The sequence below is a fragment of the Perognathus longimembris genome, chromosome 2, assembly GCF_023159225.1.
Source record: "Perognathus longimembris pacificus isolate PPM17 chromosome 2, ASM2315922v1, whole genome shotgun sequence".
Classification (NCBI taxonomy): Eukaryota; Metazoa; Chordata; class Mammalia; order Rodentia; family Heteromyidae; genus Perognathus; species Perognathus longimembris.
This window is the reverse complement of record NC_063162.1, coordinates 28,794,742-28,812,680: the sequence shown is the minus strand read 5'-3', so window position 1 is coordinate 28,812,680 and position 17,939 is coordinate 28,794,742. Positions and strand designations below refer to the sequence as shown.

General features: G+C 43.6%; 1 protein-coding gene across 2 annotated transcripts in view; it reads right to left on the bottom strand.

Moving 5' to 3' along the window:
- Positions 1-14,027, bottom strand: part of Ide (insulin degrading enzyme) — a 70,413-nt gene extending 56,386 nt beyond the window's left edge. For both annotated transcript variants that reach the window (XM_048338694.1, XM_048338695.1), the window contains exon 1: positions 13,862-14,027. In XM_048338694.1, coding sequence (XP_048194651.1) covers positions 13,862-13,959 — 98 coding nt within the window. In that variant the 5' untranslated portion in view covers positions 13,960-14,027. The remainder of the gene's footprint in view (positions 1-13,861) is intronic.
- Between the last annotated feature and the right edge of the window lie 3,912 nt (positions 14,028-17,939).

Sequence of the window (17,939 nt, the reverse complement as noted above, 5' to 3'; positions counted from 1 at the left end):
CTCAAATGCATTCCCAGACATTTATTTGATATTTTTAACTTGTCAAAGTCAAACTTTTTAGGAGCAGTAAAATTTCTTTCAATTTTTAGAGATGTTATGATATACTGGAGACTTCCTAAGATACATAGCTGTCAGTTTTCAGCATTATGATAAACTGAAGAGATGTTTAGTTATTACAACCTATTTTGTGACTGTTCAGAATTTAAGACAATGGCTACTTTCACAGGAGGTAAAAGCTGGAAGTATCATTTTATGCAATGCAGTCCTTTGTAGTTCAGGGACTGGCAGTCAGATTGCACTTTAGCAAGATCTCTAGGAGGGCTAATCTCAATTTACATGTGCTGTGCACATGTGAGCCCTAGCACACATTCAGACTAGAGGCTTAAATGTCAGATTGACAACAAATTCCTAAATAAAAGGTCATTTCCAAATTCCCATGCAAATCTGATACTGCAAATAGCCCTTTATTCAGATGACCTTTTACAATCTTTTGTTTCACAGCCTTTTTAATAAAAGATAAGGAAATTTTACTTTGACTTGTATTCCCTATCCACCCCCCAAGTGCACTCTACAAATTTAAAGACAGACCCAATTTAGAAATGATAACCTATAAACTAGACCAGATAAGTGATCGTGACAACAGTCAAATTTACATATCAAAACCTTCTCAGGCCCAATACTTGTTGCTCACCCTGTAATCACAGCTGATCAGGAGGCTGGGACTTGAGGATCCCAGTTCAAAACCAGCCTGGTCAGGAACTGGTCCCAAGACGCTTATCTCCAATTAACCAGCAAAATAGCTGGACTGGAGCTGTGGCTTAAGTAACAGAGCTGCAGTCATAAGTGAAAAAAGTTGAGCAAGAGTGTGAGGTCCTGAGTTTAAGCTATAATACTGACACAAAATAGTTTTAAAATAGTTTTTTTAAAGCTTATTTTAAAAAGAAAGAAAACAACAACCACAAAACACCCAAAACTTTAAATGAATTAGGGTAATTGCACTTTCAATGAATCCTATAGCAGTATCACTTTATTTTATTTACATAATTTTATTTTATTGTAAAGGTGATGTACAGAAGGGTTATGGTTACATAAGTAAGGTAATAGGTGCATTTCTTGTCGAACAGTGTTACCTCCTCACTTGTTTTCTCCCATTTCCCTCCCCCCTCAATATCACTTTAAAGGTCAATCCCTTGGCACATTTGTTTTAGTTCTGGAGCATGCTTATCAATAACTGTAAATTCCCAAAATGACAGCAAGGAATACTTTCTACAGACTATATAAAGATTCAAGCAGATGAACCAAGTTTCTACTCTGTATCTTTATCATCTATAGTCAGAGAAGGTTTCTTACATGTGTGATTTGAGGACAGGTCTTTCACAAGTGACCTCTGCAAAGTCTCAGGCAGTTAGAAACTGAGAGAGAGCACCAATGCACAAAACTAATCCTAAAAATCACTACTGTTTGTAAGCATGTCTTATGCATTATAAATTGTTCATTTTATTTTCCTTAATGGTGGCTCACAGCAGCTGCAAGGGTCATCCTCCTCAACCCAAAGAAGAACAAAGGCTCAGTGATTAAGTGACTTGCCCAACTGCAGTCAGGCAGTTGATTTGTGGTAAAGCTGGAAGGACAGAGAAAGAGGAAGCCTGGGAACCGGAGGAGCAGGGGTGGTGCTTAAAGTTTTCTTCTCCAGCTCCTGGTTACCACCCTTCCACCCTCCAGACTCCATTCTCCTTCCTCACACACCACACAACAAAAGACAAAAAAAGTGGGCCCAAACAAATGTTCTAAGAGAAGCTTTTAGTTCTTTCCTCCTTCTTCCTTATATGAATCAAGCATAGCTAGTAGAAGGATCTGGAAAAATACTTCACATCTGTCAAGAAAAGTCCTCGAGCCAAAATCTTATCTCATTATACACTCTGTCCATAGAAAAAAGAAATCTATGGTAGAAATAAATGTACAAGTGGCTCATGCCTTTAATCCTAGCTACTCAGGAGGTTGAGATCTGAGGATCCAAGTGTGAAGGCAGCCCAGGCAAAGTTTTTGCATTTATATCAAGTACCTGAGCAAGTATGTCAAGCTATGCCTTCAGGTCTACCCTTTGGGGGTAGCAGGGACTAGAAGGGAGAAGGGGGAAGGTTTGTTCCATGGTCATGTGCTAATTATGCAGATTTGTTCAGTTTGTGAAAACAAGTCAAACTTGACTATTCATTATATTTCAATAAAAGTTACACCATCCATTTTACCAATAGGACTTTTAAAATTGACAATAATTCACAGAAGAATTGAATAAATAATACTTAAAGTGAAAAAAAAAAAGTTACAGAAGACAGTTTTTGAAAATAAAACAGTAAAATAAAAAGAGGGGGAGATAAAAGAATTATTGATATTATAAGTACTCATCACCAAAAGTCAAATATTTTTACTTGAAGTGGGAAGCAGCTTCTAATCTGAGAAGGCTAAGTAAGATACAATTGCCTAATTAGTGTGATAATTACCTAAACCTTCTTGGGTGTGTCCCAGGATGATTATTTTGGCTCATGTTATCTTAGCCATATTAGGAGAACCAAGTAAAAACAGTATGATTCAACTAAGACACTAACATATGCTAAGTTATTTTTTGTGTGCTTGCCAGCACGGAAGCTTAAACTCAGGGGCCAGAAGAGCTCTACCACTTGAGTTACAACTCCACTACCAGCTTTTTGGTGATTAACTGGAGATAAGAGTTTCATGGATTCTACTGCTTGGCCTGACTTCAAACTCTTGATCCTAGCGGTGCTGTGGCTCAAGTGGTAGAATGCTAGCCTTGAGCTGAAGAGCTCAGGGACAGCGCCCAGGCCCAGAGTTCAAGCCCCATGAGACAAATAAATAAATTAAATTAAGTAAAAAGTAAGGGCTGAGAATATGGCCTAGTGGTAGAGTGCTTGCCCTGTATACATTAAGCCCTGGGTTCGATTCCTCAGTACCACATATGTAGGAAAAGCCATTAAGAGTTGCCGTGGCTCAAAAGGTAGAGTGCTAGCCTTGAGCAAAAAGAAACCAGGGACAGCGTTCAGACCCTGAATTCAAACCCCATGACTGGCAAAAAAAAAAAAAGAGAGAGAGAGAGAGAGAGAGAGAGAGGGCAAAAAAATAAAAAAGCAGATTTAAAAAAAGGTTTGAAAAAGAAAAAAAGGGGGAGGGGCTGAGAATGTGGCTTAGTAGAGTGATTGCCTAGCATGCTTGAAGCCCTGGGTTCGATTCCTCAACACCAAAAAGCCAGAAGTGGCGCTGTGGCTCAAGTTGTAGAGTGCTAGCCTTGAGCAAAAGAAAGAAGCCAGGAACAGTGCTCAGGCCCTGAGTTCAAGCTCCAGGACTGGCAAGAAAACAAAAACAAACTCTTGATCCTTAGGTGTCAGCCTCCTGAGGCGCTAGCATTACAGGCATGAACCATTGACATCTGGCCTCACATACTCAATATTTTAATTCAAGGTTTTATTCATGATGATTTGAAAACGTTTAGTCATTACTTACTTTAGACCACAGTGAAGATCTTAAAATGAAACTTGATAGTCTCAGAAACCAATTAAAAGTAGCAAGCACTACTAGACAGATGCCTGTAATCCTACCTACTCAGGAGGCTGAGACTGACGATTGCAGTTTGAAGCCTAAGCTCTGTGTGAGTGTGATGTTTCAAGGCTACAGTGAGCCACTGACCACTTTAAGTTTAGTAGTTACATTTCATCTTTAACAATTGATCTCTTTGCTCCTCAGATCCAGGATACTAATAGACTCTTTTGATCAAGCTAGACCATCTGTTTGTAAATCAGGAATCAGATGAAATGTTCACCTGGGCCCATTATATTGACAGGGTCCCCAAAACTTGCATCATATTTGGGCAGCCTTCACAAGGCTTCTATACAATATGCTTAAGCTTCTCCAAAGCACAGTAGTGCCTGGAACACAATTCATCCACAAACGGAAGCCTTATCATCATCATCATGGTACTATGCAGTGAGATACAAATAGGCCACATCAATACACATCATATTATTAACACATACCCATGCAAATTCCAACTGTATATTGTCATATCTGGAGGTGAAAAACACTCATTGGGTGGATTGGCAATAGTATGGTATTTTGTAAGACTATGAAGAAAACAAGTCATTAATTCTCTCTTCATAATTGCTATTGGTAAGGCAATGTTTACAATCAGTAGTTCTCCCCCAGGGGACTGGTGGCAATGTCTGCAGGCGCGAGCGCGCGCGCGCGCGTGTGTGTGTGTGTGTGTGTGTGTGTGTGTGCCTGTGTGCACACATGCATGTGCAAGCCAGTCCTGGGACTTGAACTCGGGGTCAAGGTCCTGTCCCTGAGCTTTATCTCTCAAAAGCTATCATTCTACCTCTTGAGCCACAGCTACACTTCCAGCTTTTTTGGAAGTAAGAGTCTCATGGACTTTCCTGTTCAGGCATGCTTGCAATCCTGATACTCAAATCTCAACCTCCTCAGTAGCTAGGATTACAGGCATGAGCCACTGATGCCCAGCTCCAGACATTTTTATTTGCTTGTCTTATTTTTATTTTTTGCCAGTCCTGGAGCTAGAAATCAGGGCCTAGGTAATGTCCCTGAGCTTCTTTTGCTCAAGGCTAGCACTCTACCACTTGACCCACAGCACTACTTCCAGCCTTTTCTGTTTATGTAGTACTGAGGAACCAAACCCAGGCTTTCATACATGCTAGTCAAGCACTCTACCACTAAGCCACATTCCCAGCCTCCAGGCATTTTAAGATGGTACAAAATGAAGGTTGCTCTGGACATCTAATGAGCAGAAAGAGGCCACAGGTAGTGACAAGCATCTTATAACGCACACAACAGCCCTCAACAAAGAATTATCTGGCCCAAATAATGTGAATAATACTGAGGGTAAAAGGCCTCCAGCATATATATATATATACTTTATATCTTTAAAATTTTTAATTGTTATTATAACGTTGATGTACAGAGGGATTACAATTATGTAAGTCAGGTACTGACTATATTTTGATCACCCAGAAACAGAGGATGAGAACCACTGCAACCCATTCTACCCACCTCTATTAAACCCATGAGACAGCCTCATCAAAATACAGGAAGTTACCTATAGTAAACTTCTCTCTGGCTCAAGTGTAAGGCATACGCCTGTTATACCAACTACTCAGGAAGTTGAGAGTGATTAAGAGGATAGAGGTTTGAGACTAACCTAAGCAAGAAGTTAATAAGACTTAAGTCCCAACAAAAATCTTGGGTGTGGTGGTTACATCTTGGGTGTGGGTTACTTCCTAGTAACAAAAGAGGTATAATCAAAGTTAGGCCAACCCAAGTGGAAAGCACAAGACCCTACCTTAAAGATAAGTAAAGCAAAAGGGCCAGGAAGATGGTTCCAGTAGTAGAGCACTTGCCCAGTAAGAATGGGGCCCTGACTTCACACCCCAGTACCGCTAAAACAAGTAAGCAACATTCTAGAGCCTAGCATGCTGAAGTCATTGGTTTATCTCCAGCAGCACAAGAGAGAGGAAAAGAAAAATGCAACAGAAACAAGAAAGACTCTGTAATATCTTTTTGAAAACAGAAAGGTATTAGAGTATGAAAAGACAGCCCAGGGGCTGGGAATGTGGCTTAGCAGTAGAGTGCTTGCCTTGTATGCATGAAGCCCTAGGTTCGATTCCTCAGCACCACATATATACAAGAAGGCCAGAAGTGGTGCTGTGGCTCAAGTGGCAGAGTGCTAGCCTTGAGCAAAAAAGAAGCCAGGGACAGTGCTCAGGCCCTGAGTCCAAGCCCCAAGACTGGCAAAAAATAAATAAATAAAATGATAACCTGACACTATTAAAAAAAAAAAAAGAAAAGACAGACCAGAAGAAAAAAATTAGCAAGTACAGACTTATACCTCAGGACATCTGAAAATACAGCATTTAGCATAGTTGGCATTTCACTTCACAGTAAAAAATGGATTGTTTTTGTTGGCTGGGATTGAACTCAAAATCCCATTTTTTTGTTTCAGATAGTGTTTTGCGATTTTGCGAGGATTTGAACCATAATTCTCTTACTTCTGCCTCCAGAGTAGTTGGGATACATAGAACAATGCTGCTACTTTCTTTTCTCTCTCTCTCTTCCTTTCTTTCCCTTCCTTCCTTCCTTTCTTTCTCTTTCTCCTCCTCTTCCTCCTCTTCATGTGTGTTAGTACTGAGGCTTTGAACTCAGGCCCTAGGCTCTGTCTCTTAGCTTTGTCACTCAAGGATAGTCACTGGTCAATTGGAGATGAATCTCTAGGGTTTGTCTGCTGGACTGGCTTCTAACCTGGATCCTCAGATCTCAGCTTCTTGAATAGTTAAGATTATAGGCAGAAAGCCAGTAGTTCACACCTATAATCCTAGGTACTCAGGAGACTGAGATCTGAGGAATACAATTTGAACCAGCTCTGGCAGGAAAGCCCATGATTGGAGATGTCTAATTAACCATCAAAAAAGTCAGAAGTGGAGCTGTGGGCTGGGGATATGGCCTAGTGGCAAGAGTGCTTGCCTCGTATACATGAGGCCCTGGGTTCGATTCCCCAGCACCACATATACAGAAAATGGCCAGAAGTGGCGCTCTGGCTCAAGTGGCAGAGTATTAGCCTTGAGCAAGAAGCCAGGGACAGTGCTCAGGCCCTGAGTCCAAGCCCCAGGACTGGCCAAAAAAAAAGAAGTGGAGCTGTGGCTTAAGTGGTAAAGCACTACCCTTGAGCAAAAAAAGCTCAGGGACAGAGTTGAAGCCCTGAATTCAAGCCTTATCATCATCATCTGCAACACACACACACACACACACACACACACACACACACACTTACAATTATAGGCAGAGACACCCACACTCAGCCAAAGAATCAATTTAAATATGGTTTATCCCACGGTTTTAAGATCAAGGACACACTATTTTAATCCTTCTACACCTATCCTAAAACCATCAACAAGAGATCTCCCTCCTGGGTGTAAAACATTTGTTTTATTCTTGTTCCTTTATTACATAATCATATTTGATAATCCATATTTAATATGAATGCTTTTTTTTTTTTTTTGCCAGTCCTAGGGCTTGAACTCAGAGTCTGGGAGCTGTCCCTGAGCTGCTTTTTGCTCTACCACTTGAGCTCCAGCACCAGTTCTGGCTTTTTCTGAGGAGTTTATTAGCGATAAGAATCTCACCAGACTTTTCAGCCAAGGCTGGCTTTGAACTGCAATTCTTCAGATCTCAGCCTTCTGAGTAGCTAAGATTACAGGTGTGAACCACCAGTGCCCGGATGAATGCTTCTTTAATATGATTAGATACTTTTTTTCCCCTACTGATCTGTTTTTACATAGCTGTCCATTCCTAAGAAGCAAACCTATCCATATTAATTTTTTAATCATAAAAATCAGAAATTAGGGGCTGGGAATATGGCCTAGTGGCAAGAGTACTTACTTGTCTTGTAAACATGAAGCCCTGGGTTCAATTCCTCAGCACCACATATATAGAAAAGACCAGAAGTGCGCTGTGGTTAAAGTGGTACAGTGCTAGCCTTGAGCAAAAAGAAGCCAGGGACAGTTCTCAGTTGATGTTACTGTTTCAAATAAACACAGTCTCAATGTATCGCCTAAAAATAACCAGCATTTTCCCTACATAAATGGTTATGAATTCAAGGTACTATAACCACTCTGTACTTAACAAAGTATACACAAGTAAGGCCCATTCATCACTGCATCTGATTTACACACACAAGCCAACTACAACATGTTAGGAATAACAAGAAACTGTGTTACCTGTCTCCTCCATTTACCTGTCTCCTCCATCACTTTGCTCCCTCAACTTGGTGGACAACACACAAAATAAGGCCTGTACTTAAAAACTATTTACAGGGCTGGGGATATAGCCTAGTGGCAAGAGTGCCTGCCTCGGATACACGAGGCCCTAGGTTCGATTCCCCAGCACCACATATACAGAAAACAGCCAGAAGCGGCGCTGTGGCTCAAGTGGCAGAGTGCTAGCCTTGAGCGGGAAGAAGCCAGGGACAGTGCTCAGGCCCTGAGTCCAAGGCCCAGGACTGGCCAAAAAAAAAAAAAACAAAACAAAACTATTTACAAACTTTAAAATTTAAAAAAATGCACAGGGTGCCACTCAGGAAGCTGAGATTTGAGGATCAGGGTTGGAAACCCGCTCCAAGCAGGGACATCTGTGGGACTCTTATCCTCCAATTAACCAGCCAAGAGTACAGAGCACCAGCTTTGAGCAGAAAGAGCTAATGGACTGCACTCAAGCCCTGAGTTCAAACCCCAGCATGCACCCAAAAGGTGGTGAGGTTAAAAGTATTCTAAAAGTCTGAATCTTTCTTCAGGGCCTAGTATATAACTAACCACTCCACTATATCCCACTATAAACTATAAACTATATCCCACCTAAGTTCTGAATATCTTAATAGTTATTTAGCCTCACTTGGTATATATACCACTGTTTCCAAAGTCTGTGGGATACAGAATTGCAAAGTACAGGATAGATGTGGGGTGAAAGGAATGATGGAAGATGCATTGTTATACATTAACGGGCATGCTAAATTGAAACTCCTATTTAGAAATAATAATAAAAAGAGGGTGGATCCAGGCTCCAGTGGCTCATGCTTGTAATCCTTTTTTTTTTTTTTTTTGGCCAGTCCTGGGGCTTGGTCTCAGGGCCTGAGCACTGTCCCTGGCTTCTTCTTGCTCAAGGCTAGCACTCTGCCACTTGAGCCACAGCGCCACTTCTGGCCATTTTCTGTATATGTGGTGCTGGGGAATCGAACCCAGGGCCTCATGTATACGAGGCAAGCACTCTTGCCACTAGGCCATATCTCCAGCCCAGGTGCTTGTAATCCTTGTTACTCAGGAAGCTGATATCTGAAGATTGTGGTTCAAAGCCAGCCCTAGCAGACAAGTCTGTGAGATTTTTATCTCCAATTAACCACAAAAAGCCAGAAGTGGACTTGTGGCTCACAGGTAGAGCACTAGCCTTCAGCACAAAAGCTCAGGATCGCCCCCAGGCCCAGAGTTCAACCACTACCACCACCACCATCACCACCAACAACAAAGAGGGTGGAAAAAATGCAAAGTGAGGTGAATGATGTCTAGGTCTCTCAAGTGGTTGACAGAGAATGCTCTGTTATTTCTAGGTCCCCTCAACTTTCAGATAATTCCATACAGTCCCATACAGATCTTCATCTCATCAGCACTTTACCAATTGGGTGAACAGAGGTCTACTTTTAAAATGAACTGATCATATACATCTTTCTCAGGAGGTTAGCCAAGGCTAGGTATGGTGGCAGACAGCTGCAACCCTAGCACTGTGGAGGCTGATACAGAAGGATCAAGAGCTCAAGACCAGCCTGGGTTAACAGTGAGACCCTACTTCAGAAAGGGAGGGGTGAGGAAGATATCATATTAAACTAGGGAATGAGCACTCCAGCAATGGCAGGAGTATTATAGTACAACAGGTTATTATTCAGGCTCTCATGCCAGACAAATACTGGTTAAACATCAGAAAACACACCATCATGGTCTCTGTGATCATCTCTGTCAAACTATTCTTCCTACTAAGTATTACAGGTTGATTAACTTCCTTAAAATCTGAATATGTGGGGGTAATTGATCCAGATTAACAAATGAAATAGTTTACTGACACATGATTGGACAAAAAAAGATGCATCTAAAACACCCCCCCCCAAAAGAAAACATGTGGTACCTTCTGATATTAGTGCTCTCTTACCTAAAACTATGTGCTGGATGGGCACTGGTGCCTCACCCCTGTAATCCTAGCTACTCAGGAAGCTGAGATCTGAGGACCACTACTCAAAGCCAGCCAGGGCAAGAAAGTCTGTGAAACTCTTATATCCAATTAACCACCAGAAAACCACAAGTAGGGCTGTGGCTCAAAGTGGTAGAACATAAAAGAGTTCAGGGCCTGACTTGAAGCCCCATGATCAACAAAAACAGAACAAACAAGCAAAAACAAACAAACAAATATGCCCTGATCACTTTGATTGAACCTGAATTTTCCATAATAACCTCAGTCACTCATTTTTGTTATTTTCAGCTTTCTAGATAGTTGATCTCATTTGTCATACTTTGAATCTTCATAATTTCTTTCTCTCTCTAAGAACCTTGACTCTGTTTGGCCAATCTATGTCCCGGACTTCATCAATTTAAGTGAAGAGCCGTGGGGAAAACCACAAAGTAAATCTAATTATAGTAGAACATAGAAAATCACTTAGTGGTATAAAACTTAAAATAGATGCTTCCTATAAAACTACAAACTCTGGTGTTGGTGGAGTAGTTCAAGTGACAGAGTGCCTGCCTAGCAAGCACAGGTCCTGAGTTCAAACCCCAGTTCTGTCTCTCTCTCTCTCTCTCTCTCTCTCTCTCTCTCTCTCTCTCTCTCTCTCTCTCTCTCTCTCTCTTGCTCTCGCTCTGCTAAGGGTAAAAGGGAGCTAAACCTAGCCTATAGGGGATGAATTGAAAATAAAGCATGGTGCAGCATTCTGATGAGAGGACAGGAGGCATCTTGCTAGTCCTCACAATACCCGCCCCACTTTTCTCTCAGCTCCCAGTGGAGGGGAAAACAAGTCCCAAAGACTTCTCATTTGCATCAGCCTCTCTTAGTAGCACAGCTACCTTCACAGTCCAAGCAGAAAACACTAAGTCTCAATAGGTAAGTTTCTCTGCTTGAAGTTTCTCTCTATTCTCTCCTGAGCACAGCCATCTGGTTTCTTAAACTACCAATTTCATTAATCACCCCAGCTACCCTCCCCCGCTCTCTCTATATACACACATATATATATACATATGCATGTATGTATACACACATATATATACATATGCATGTGTATATATATATATATATATATATGTACACACTCATCCAGAGAGAGACAGACAGACAGACAGGCTCTTGTTATTTACCCAGACTGTCCTTGAGCTCAAGATCCTCCTGTCTCAGCCTTCCAAATCCTGGAATTACAGGTGTGTACCACCATGCCCAATCACTGCAGCTCAAAACATTGTTTTTTGTTTGTTTCTTCTGAGATAGGGTCTTGCTCTGCACCTAAGTTGGGCTTGAAATTGAGATCCTATTGTCTGCCTCAGCCACTCAAGTGCTGGGATTACAGGTGTGCACCACCATGCCCAGTCACTCCAATTCAAAACTTTTAATGAATTTTAGTATTCCATTATTTAACAGGGAAAAAGATCCCAACTAAAATTTCAGGCCCAGGCTAGTATTAACTACTATTATGATACAGTACTTGATACTTGTCCTCCCTTAGTTCCCAAGAGAAATTCTCTAAAGCTTAACTTGTCAGTTACTCTCGTCCTGACACACACTGCCTGCACACCAGAGCTGGATTACACTCACACTTGCCCAGACTCCACTACTTCCTTCACTCCTTTCAATAACCAGCAGAGACTCGCTAATCCCTCTCAAGTGCTCCTAAAGCATGCAATGCCATCAGGCGCATTTTCTTTTTTTTTTGGGGGGGGCCCATTTTCTGACCCTGGCCAAACTCATTGTTTTGTTTGTCTTCTTCCTCCCCCCCCCCCCCCCGTGGATTCTGGGGCTTGAAAACTCTGGGCCTGTGTGTTGTCCCTGAGCTCCTTTTTTATCTTTTTTTTTTTCTGGTTATTTTTCTTTTTATTGTCAAGGTGATGTACAGAGGGGTTACAGTTACATATATAAGGTAGTGAGTACATTTCTTGTCAAACTTGTTACCTCCTCCCTCATTTTTCTCCCACCTTCCCTCTTTCCCAATCCCCACCCCGAAATGTACAGTTGTTTTACAACATACTGTCTTGTAAGTATTGCTATTGTATTGTCTCACCATTTTGATGTATCCCTTCCCTTCCCTAATTCAGATAAATGTATATATAATACCTAGGGTATCAAAATCAAATATAGTGACAACAGGGGCTAAAACGTTTTATAGGGAAGAAAAACAAAAGAAAAAAAAAGGGATAATTTCACATAGTACGTTGAAAATAACAACACTGATAAATCAGTTATTTCCATAACTTGGAGTTCACTTCACTTAGCATCCTCTTACGTGGCCATGTACACAGCTATTGAGCTATTGCGATCATCTGTTAGGGCTATCCTAGGCATTTACTAGTTATTACCAATGAGGGAAACTATATAGTCTATGTTTCTTTGGGTCTGGCTCACTTCATTTAGTATGATTTTTTTTCCAACTCTTTCCACTTCCTTATGAATGGAGCAATGTCATTCTTTCTGATAAGAGGCATAGAATTCCATTGTGTATATATACCACAATTTCTTTTTTTTTGGCCAGTCCTGGGCCTTGGACTCAGGGCCTGAGCACTGTCCCTGGCTTCTTCCCGCTCAAGGCTAGCACTCTGCCACTTGAGTCACAGCGCCGCTTCTGGCCGTTTTCTGTATATGTGGTGCTGGGGAATCGAACCTAGGGCCTCGTGTATCCGAGGCAGGCACTCTTGCCACTAGGCTATATCCCCAGCCCCATACCACAATTTCTTGATCCATTCATCTACTGAGGGGCATCTAGGTTGGTTCCATATTTTAGCTATGGTAAATAGTACTGCAATGAACATGGTTGTGCTGATAGCTTTAGTAAGGTCATGCATGTGATCCTTCAGGTAAATGCCCAAAAGTGGAGTTGCTGGGTCATAGGGGAGCTCTATGTTTAGCCTTTTGAGGAACCTCTATACTCTTTCCAGAGTGATTGAACAAGTTTACACATCGAGCTCCTTTTGCACAAGGCTAGCACTCTACCACAGGGCCACTTCCGGCTTTTTCTGAGATTAATTGGAAATAAGGGTCAGACAGATGTTCCTGCTTCGGCTGGCTTTGAACCATGATCTCAGCCTCCTGAATAGCTAGGATTATAGGCGTGGCCACCAGCACCTGACACAAACTCATTGTTTTCAATCTGCTCCAAGCAAGTCCAAAGTCCCTTGGAAGACTGATCATATAGATAACACAGAATCTATCACAGTGCTCTGAAATGTAGTAAGTGCTGAATATTATCGATTTAAACTAGAAGGGGTTCAAATAATTTACCTAAGCAGAGCTAGATAATGCCTGCCTTATTTACAGTGAAGAGTGTTTAGCTTCCACCGCGGGACTGCAAACTTCTAGTGTATACATAGAGCAGACGTGGAGAGAGCGTGCAAAAAGCAAACAAACCAACAAAACAGACCCCAAAAACCTATGTCCGAAACCTGCTCTTGCCGGGGGTGGGGGTGGGGTGAGCCACACACTCTCCCGGGGCCTCGGGTGGTTTGGGAGCAAAGCACGGGGAGGATCCCCTAGATGCCTTCCGACTTCCAAACATCCTGCGACGGGAAACCTCACACAACCCTCGCTAGCTCGGCGGCGGCAGCAAACTTTCACAGTTCCCAACGCGGGAATTTCCCGGGTCCTGGGAAGTCAGGTCCTGCGTGGCGCGGGGTGAGGTCTCCCCGGACTCCCGGGATACCTAGACCCCCAAAGGGGCCCCAGGTCCGCTTCCGCCTCCGAGGCCCCCTCCTGGGCCGGGCTGAGCGCTCCCATCCCGCGCCCCCATGAACTTGTGGCATACGGCCCGTGTCCCCGGGTCACGGTCCGTGTCCGCCCTCGCCGCCAGGCCGGGCCCCTCGTTCCGGGCCCGGCCGGGCCACCTGCCCTCCCGCCCTTCTGGGGTGTCCGTGCGGACACCCGTGCCCCAGGCCGGCGGGGACTGGCAGCGTGAGGGGCGGCGGCGAGGGCTCGAAGTGCTGAATCACCACTTTGCAAGCCGAGAGCCAAACCACCGGGACCCACGGGCCCCGAGTGCCCAGGGGCTCGATCCGCTTACCCGCAGAGACACTCCGGAGGCGGCAGGCGGGCGCGGACGACCGAGCGGAAGGTGCTGGACAGAGCGGGGTGCAGCAGCCACGCCAGCCGGTACCGCATACCCAGAGCAGCCGCTGGGACCACGGCGAACGCTTCCACCTGGCGCAGGGAGCCGGCCCTGCTCACTGCGCATGCCCAGTCCGCCGCTGCCAGGGCGCGGGGGCTCCGCTCCGGGTTTTAGCGGGAGCCGGACGGGGCGGAGACAACCGCAGCCAGGGCCTTGGCAGGCTGGCAGGTGGGACGCGGCCGTGGCCCTGTTGCTTTGACTGCCCGTCCTCTGGCCTTTGCAAACCCCGAGGGGTCTCGGTTGGGTAGGATCTCCGCACTCGTAGGGGCAGTGGTTTGTACAGCTGGCCAGGATGGATGGGGGAGTTTCTGGATATGGTGATGGCTCCTCGGCCACGTTTCCCGTGGGCACTATTGGGGCCCCTGCAGGTGCTGAACAGAGTTGGGCCGGGGGGACTGCGGCTTCAGAAAACGAATCCGCGGGGTCTAGGGAGTCCTGGCGGGGCTGGGGAGTCGTGGGATTTAGACCACTGAAGATCCACGGGCGCAGGGGCAAGTGGAGAACCCAGGGTAAGCTTGCATCCAGAGGAAGCCAACCAGCAGTTCCTTCAAGGGAAGATAGGATAGGGCCTAGGGCCCCATGGCTCTTGTGGACCTTCCAAATCCCCAAATAGAAACTCCTACTCTGTCCTGATACTCCCACAAGTAGTACTCGGGATCTACTTGTGTCAGTCTATTTCAGTACGTTGTAAGACGTGACTTTTCCCCTGGTGTCTTCACGTGGCTTTGCATCCACTAATAACTTAATAGTTGTTATAGATCAGACTTTCCATCGCGTTTTACCAAGGATGGAGAGAGGACCTTGTCTTTAAGGAAGAGTGAGTGATGATCCCCAGTTCAGCTCCTCTTAGGTATTTGATGAGATGGATCAAAGACTGCAGCCGAACACAGGGTTGTGAATCCTATTATTGCTGCATATAGGAATTCAGAGGGTCCCTACATCAAATGTGTGTTTTATCTTTCACCATAATACACTTCCATTTCACTAAAGGCCAACCTTTGGATGCAGACATGTAAAAAGCTTCCTAGTGGTGACTACAGGTATATAGTTTTAGGAACCTTGATGTTACTAGTCGTTCCACTGCAGACAGGTCATCATCTTGGAGTAGTTTTCCTTTGGGAGTGGTACTGTAGACTCTAAATACATTGATTACTTAATGAATCTGTAAATGGATTGGGCCAAATGTAGATACAGTTTCCTAGGTCCTGCAATATGAGGTATTTCTAAGAAATATGATACAAATTATGACTTAAAAATAGTGTTTAGCCAGGCACTGGTGGTTCACACTTGTAATCATGGCTACTCAGGAGGCTGAGATCTGAGGATTGTGGTTTGAAATTAGCCCAGGCAGGAAAATCCATGAGACTCTTATCTTCGATTAACACAAAAAAGCCAGAAATGGAGCTATGGCTCAAGTTGGAGAACACTAGCCTTGAGCACAAAAGTTCAGGGTGTGCCCAAGCTCAGGATATACACAGGCCCAGAGTTTAAGCCCCAGTATCAGCCAAAAACAAACAAAATACTAGTATTTACAGAGAACATAAATCATAACAAATAGCTCAAGACTTGGAGATTCAGGACTCTTTAGGTTAATTAATTAGAAATGCTTCATAAAAATGCTTCTCAAGGGCTGGAATGTGGCTAAGTGGTAGAGTGCTTGCCTAACATGCATGAAGCCCTGGGTTTGGTTCCTCTGTACAACATAAACAGAAAAGGCTGGAAGTGGCGTTATGACTCAAGTGGTAGAGTGCTAACTTTGAGTAAAAGAAGCTTAGGGAGAGTGCCCAGGCCCTGAGTTCAAGCCCCAGGACTGGCAAAAAAAAAAAAAAAAAAAAAAAAAAAGCTACCCTCTACAGCTGATGATGTAGTGGACCTTACCTAGTACATGGGTTTGAGTCCCAGCAGAACTACCAACTTCTTACTACTCCTGATCTGGGGTCTGCACATGAGAGGGACCCTGAAGTTTCATTAGATTCATTATAACTCTACCTCTAGAGGGAATGGATGTACTGGATGTCTCAATAAAGAGGATATGAGCCAGATGCAGGTGGCTCATATCTATAATCCTTGCTACTCAGGAGGCTGATATCTGAGGGTTCTGGCTCAAAGCTGGCTGGGGCAGAAAATTTCCTGAGATTCTTAACTCCAAGTAACCACCAAAAAGCAGGAAGAGGAGCTATGGCTCAAGTGGTAGAATACCTGTTTTGAGTGAAAATGCTAAGGGACAGCATACAGGCCCTTAGTCCAAGACCTAGTACTAGTGCACGCGCACGCACGCGCACACACACACATTTCTTCCAAATGTCTGATCCTAAGCTGCTGGGGTCAGAATGCAACTTTTTTATTTTTTGCTGGTCCTGGCTTGAACTCAGGGCCTGGGCACTGTCCCTGAGCTTCTTTTGCTCAAGGCTAGCACTCTACCACTTGAGCCACAGCACCACTTCCACTTTTTGGAGTAGTTTATTGAAGATAGGAGTTCAAGCTCCAGAACAAGCACAATTTTTTTTTTAAGGTGAAGGAGAAGCGTGTGGATTAAAAAGGACTCAGAATTGACAAGCTTATTCTAAAATTGTATTTGAAAATGGAAAAGGCAAAGAAGATCCAGGAGTTTTCATTGTTTTGTTTTTAAATGGAGGATCTCACAATATAGCTCTGGCTAGCTTCAGATTCATGATCTTACTGCATCAACCTCCCACATGCTAGTAGTCCAGGCATGGCCTGTCATGCCCAGTTGCAAGGCAATCTTAAAGAAGAATCTGAAAAACTACTATGGAATAGTAAGAATTGGGAAAGTGTGAGATTGAGAGAGTATGATATTAGCATGGGGGCAAAAACAAAAAAAGCCCTCCTGTGGACACTGTAGTAGTATCCACTAAAGCTGTATTTTAATATATCTATGTATATGCCATTCTGCAGTTATACTTCTAGCAAGAGAAAATGAACATATGTACATGAAAATACATGCACTAGAATGTTCGTAGCAACAAGATCGGTAATAGTACCAAATTGGAAACAATCTAAATGCCTACTAACAATAAAATACACCACAAGAAATCATGGAATATGCAAGGAATTCTACACAGTAATGAAAATCAGCAAAATTATACTCAATAATGTGGATTTCATGGAGATGCTGAATAAAACCAGTTAGTTAGCAGGCACTGGTGGCCCATGCCTGTAATCATAGCTACTCAGGAGGCTGAGATCTAAGGATCGTGGGTTGAAGCCAGCCTGAGCAGAAAAGTCCCTGTGAGACTCTTAGCTACAATTCACTAATTCACATTTTAAGCTGTGGCTTACAATGGCAGAGAGTGCTAGCTTTGAGCAAAAGAGGTCAGGGACAGCACACAGGCCTTGAGTTCAAGCCCCATAACCAACACAAAACAAAACAAAAAACAGTCAGTTGGGCTGTGAATATGGCCTATTGGTAGAGTGTTTGCCTTGTATACATGAAGCCCTGGGTTCGATTTCTCAGAACCACATATATGGAAAAAGCCAGAAGTGGTGCTGTGGCTCAAGTGGTAGAGTGCTAGCCTTGAGCAAAAAGAAGCCAGGGACAGTACTCAGGCCCTGAGATCAAGCTTCAAACTGGCGAAAAAGACAAAAAACAAAACAACAAAAAAACAGTTGTGGGTCTTGAACCCAGAGCCTGGAGAGTGATGTCCCTGAGCTTTTTTGCCCAGGCTAGCTTCAAACCAGGATTCTCAGATCTTAGCCTCCTAAGCAGCTGGGATTGTAGCATGAACCACCAGTACCTAGCATAGAACTTCATTTAATTATTTAAGCCTTTTAGTTTTTTTAAGTGGGTCATGGAGCTTGAATTCAGGGTCTGGACACTGTCCCTGAGCTTTTTTAGGGCTCTACCACTTTGAGCCACATGGCAACTTCTGCTTTTCTGGTGGTTAATTGAAGATAAGAGTCTCACAGACTTTTCTGCCCAGGCTGGGGCTGTCTTTGAACCATGTTCCTCAGA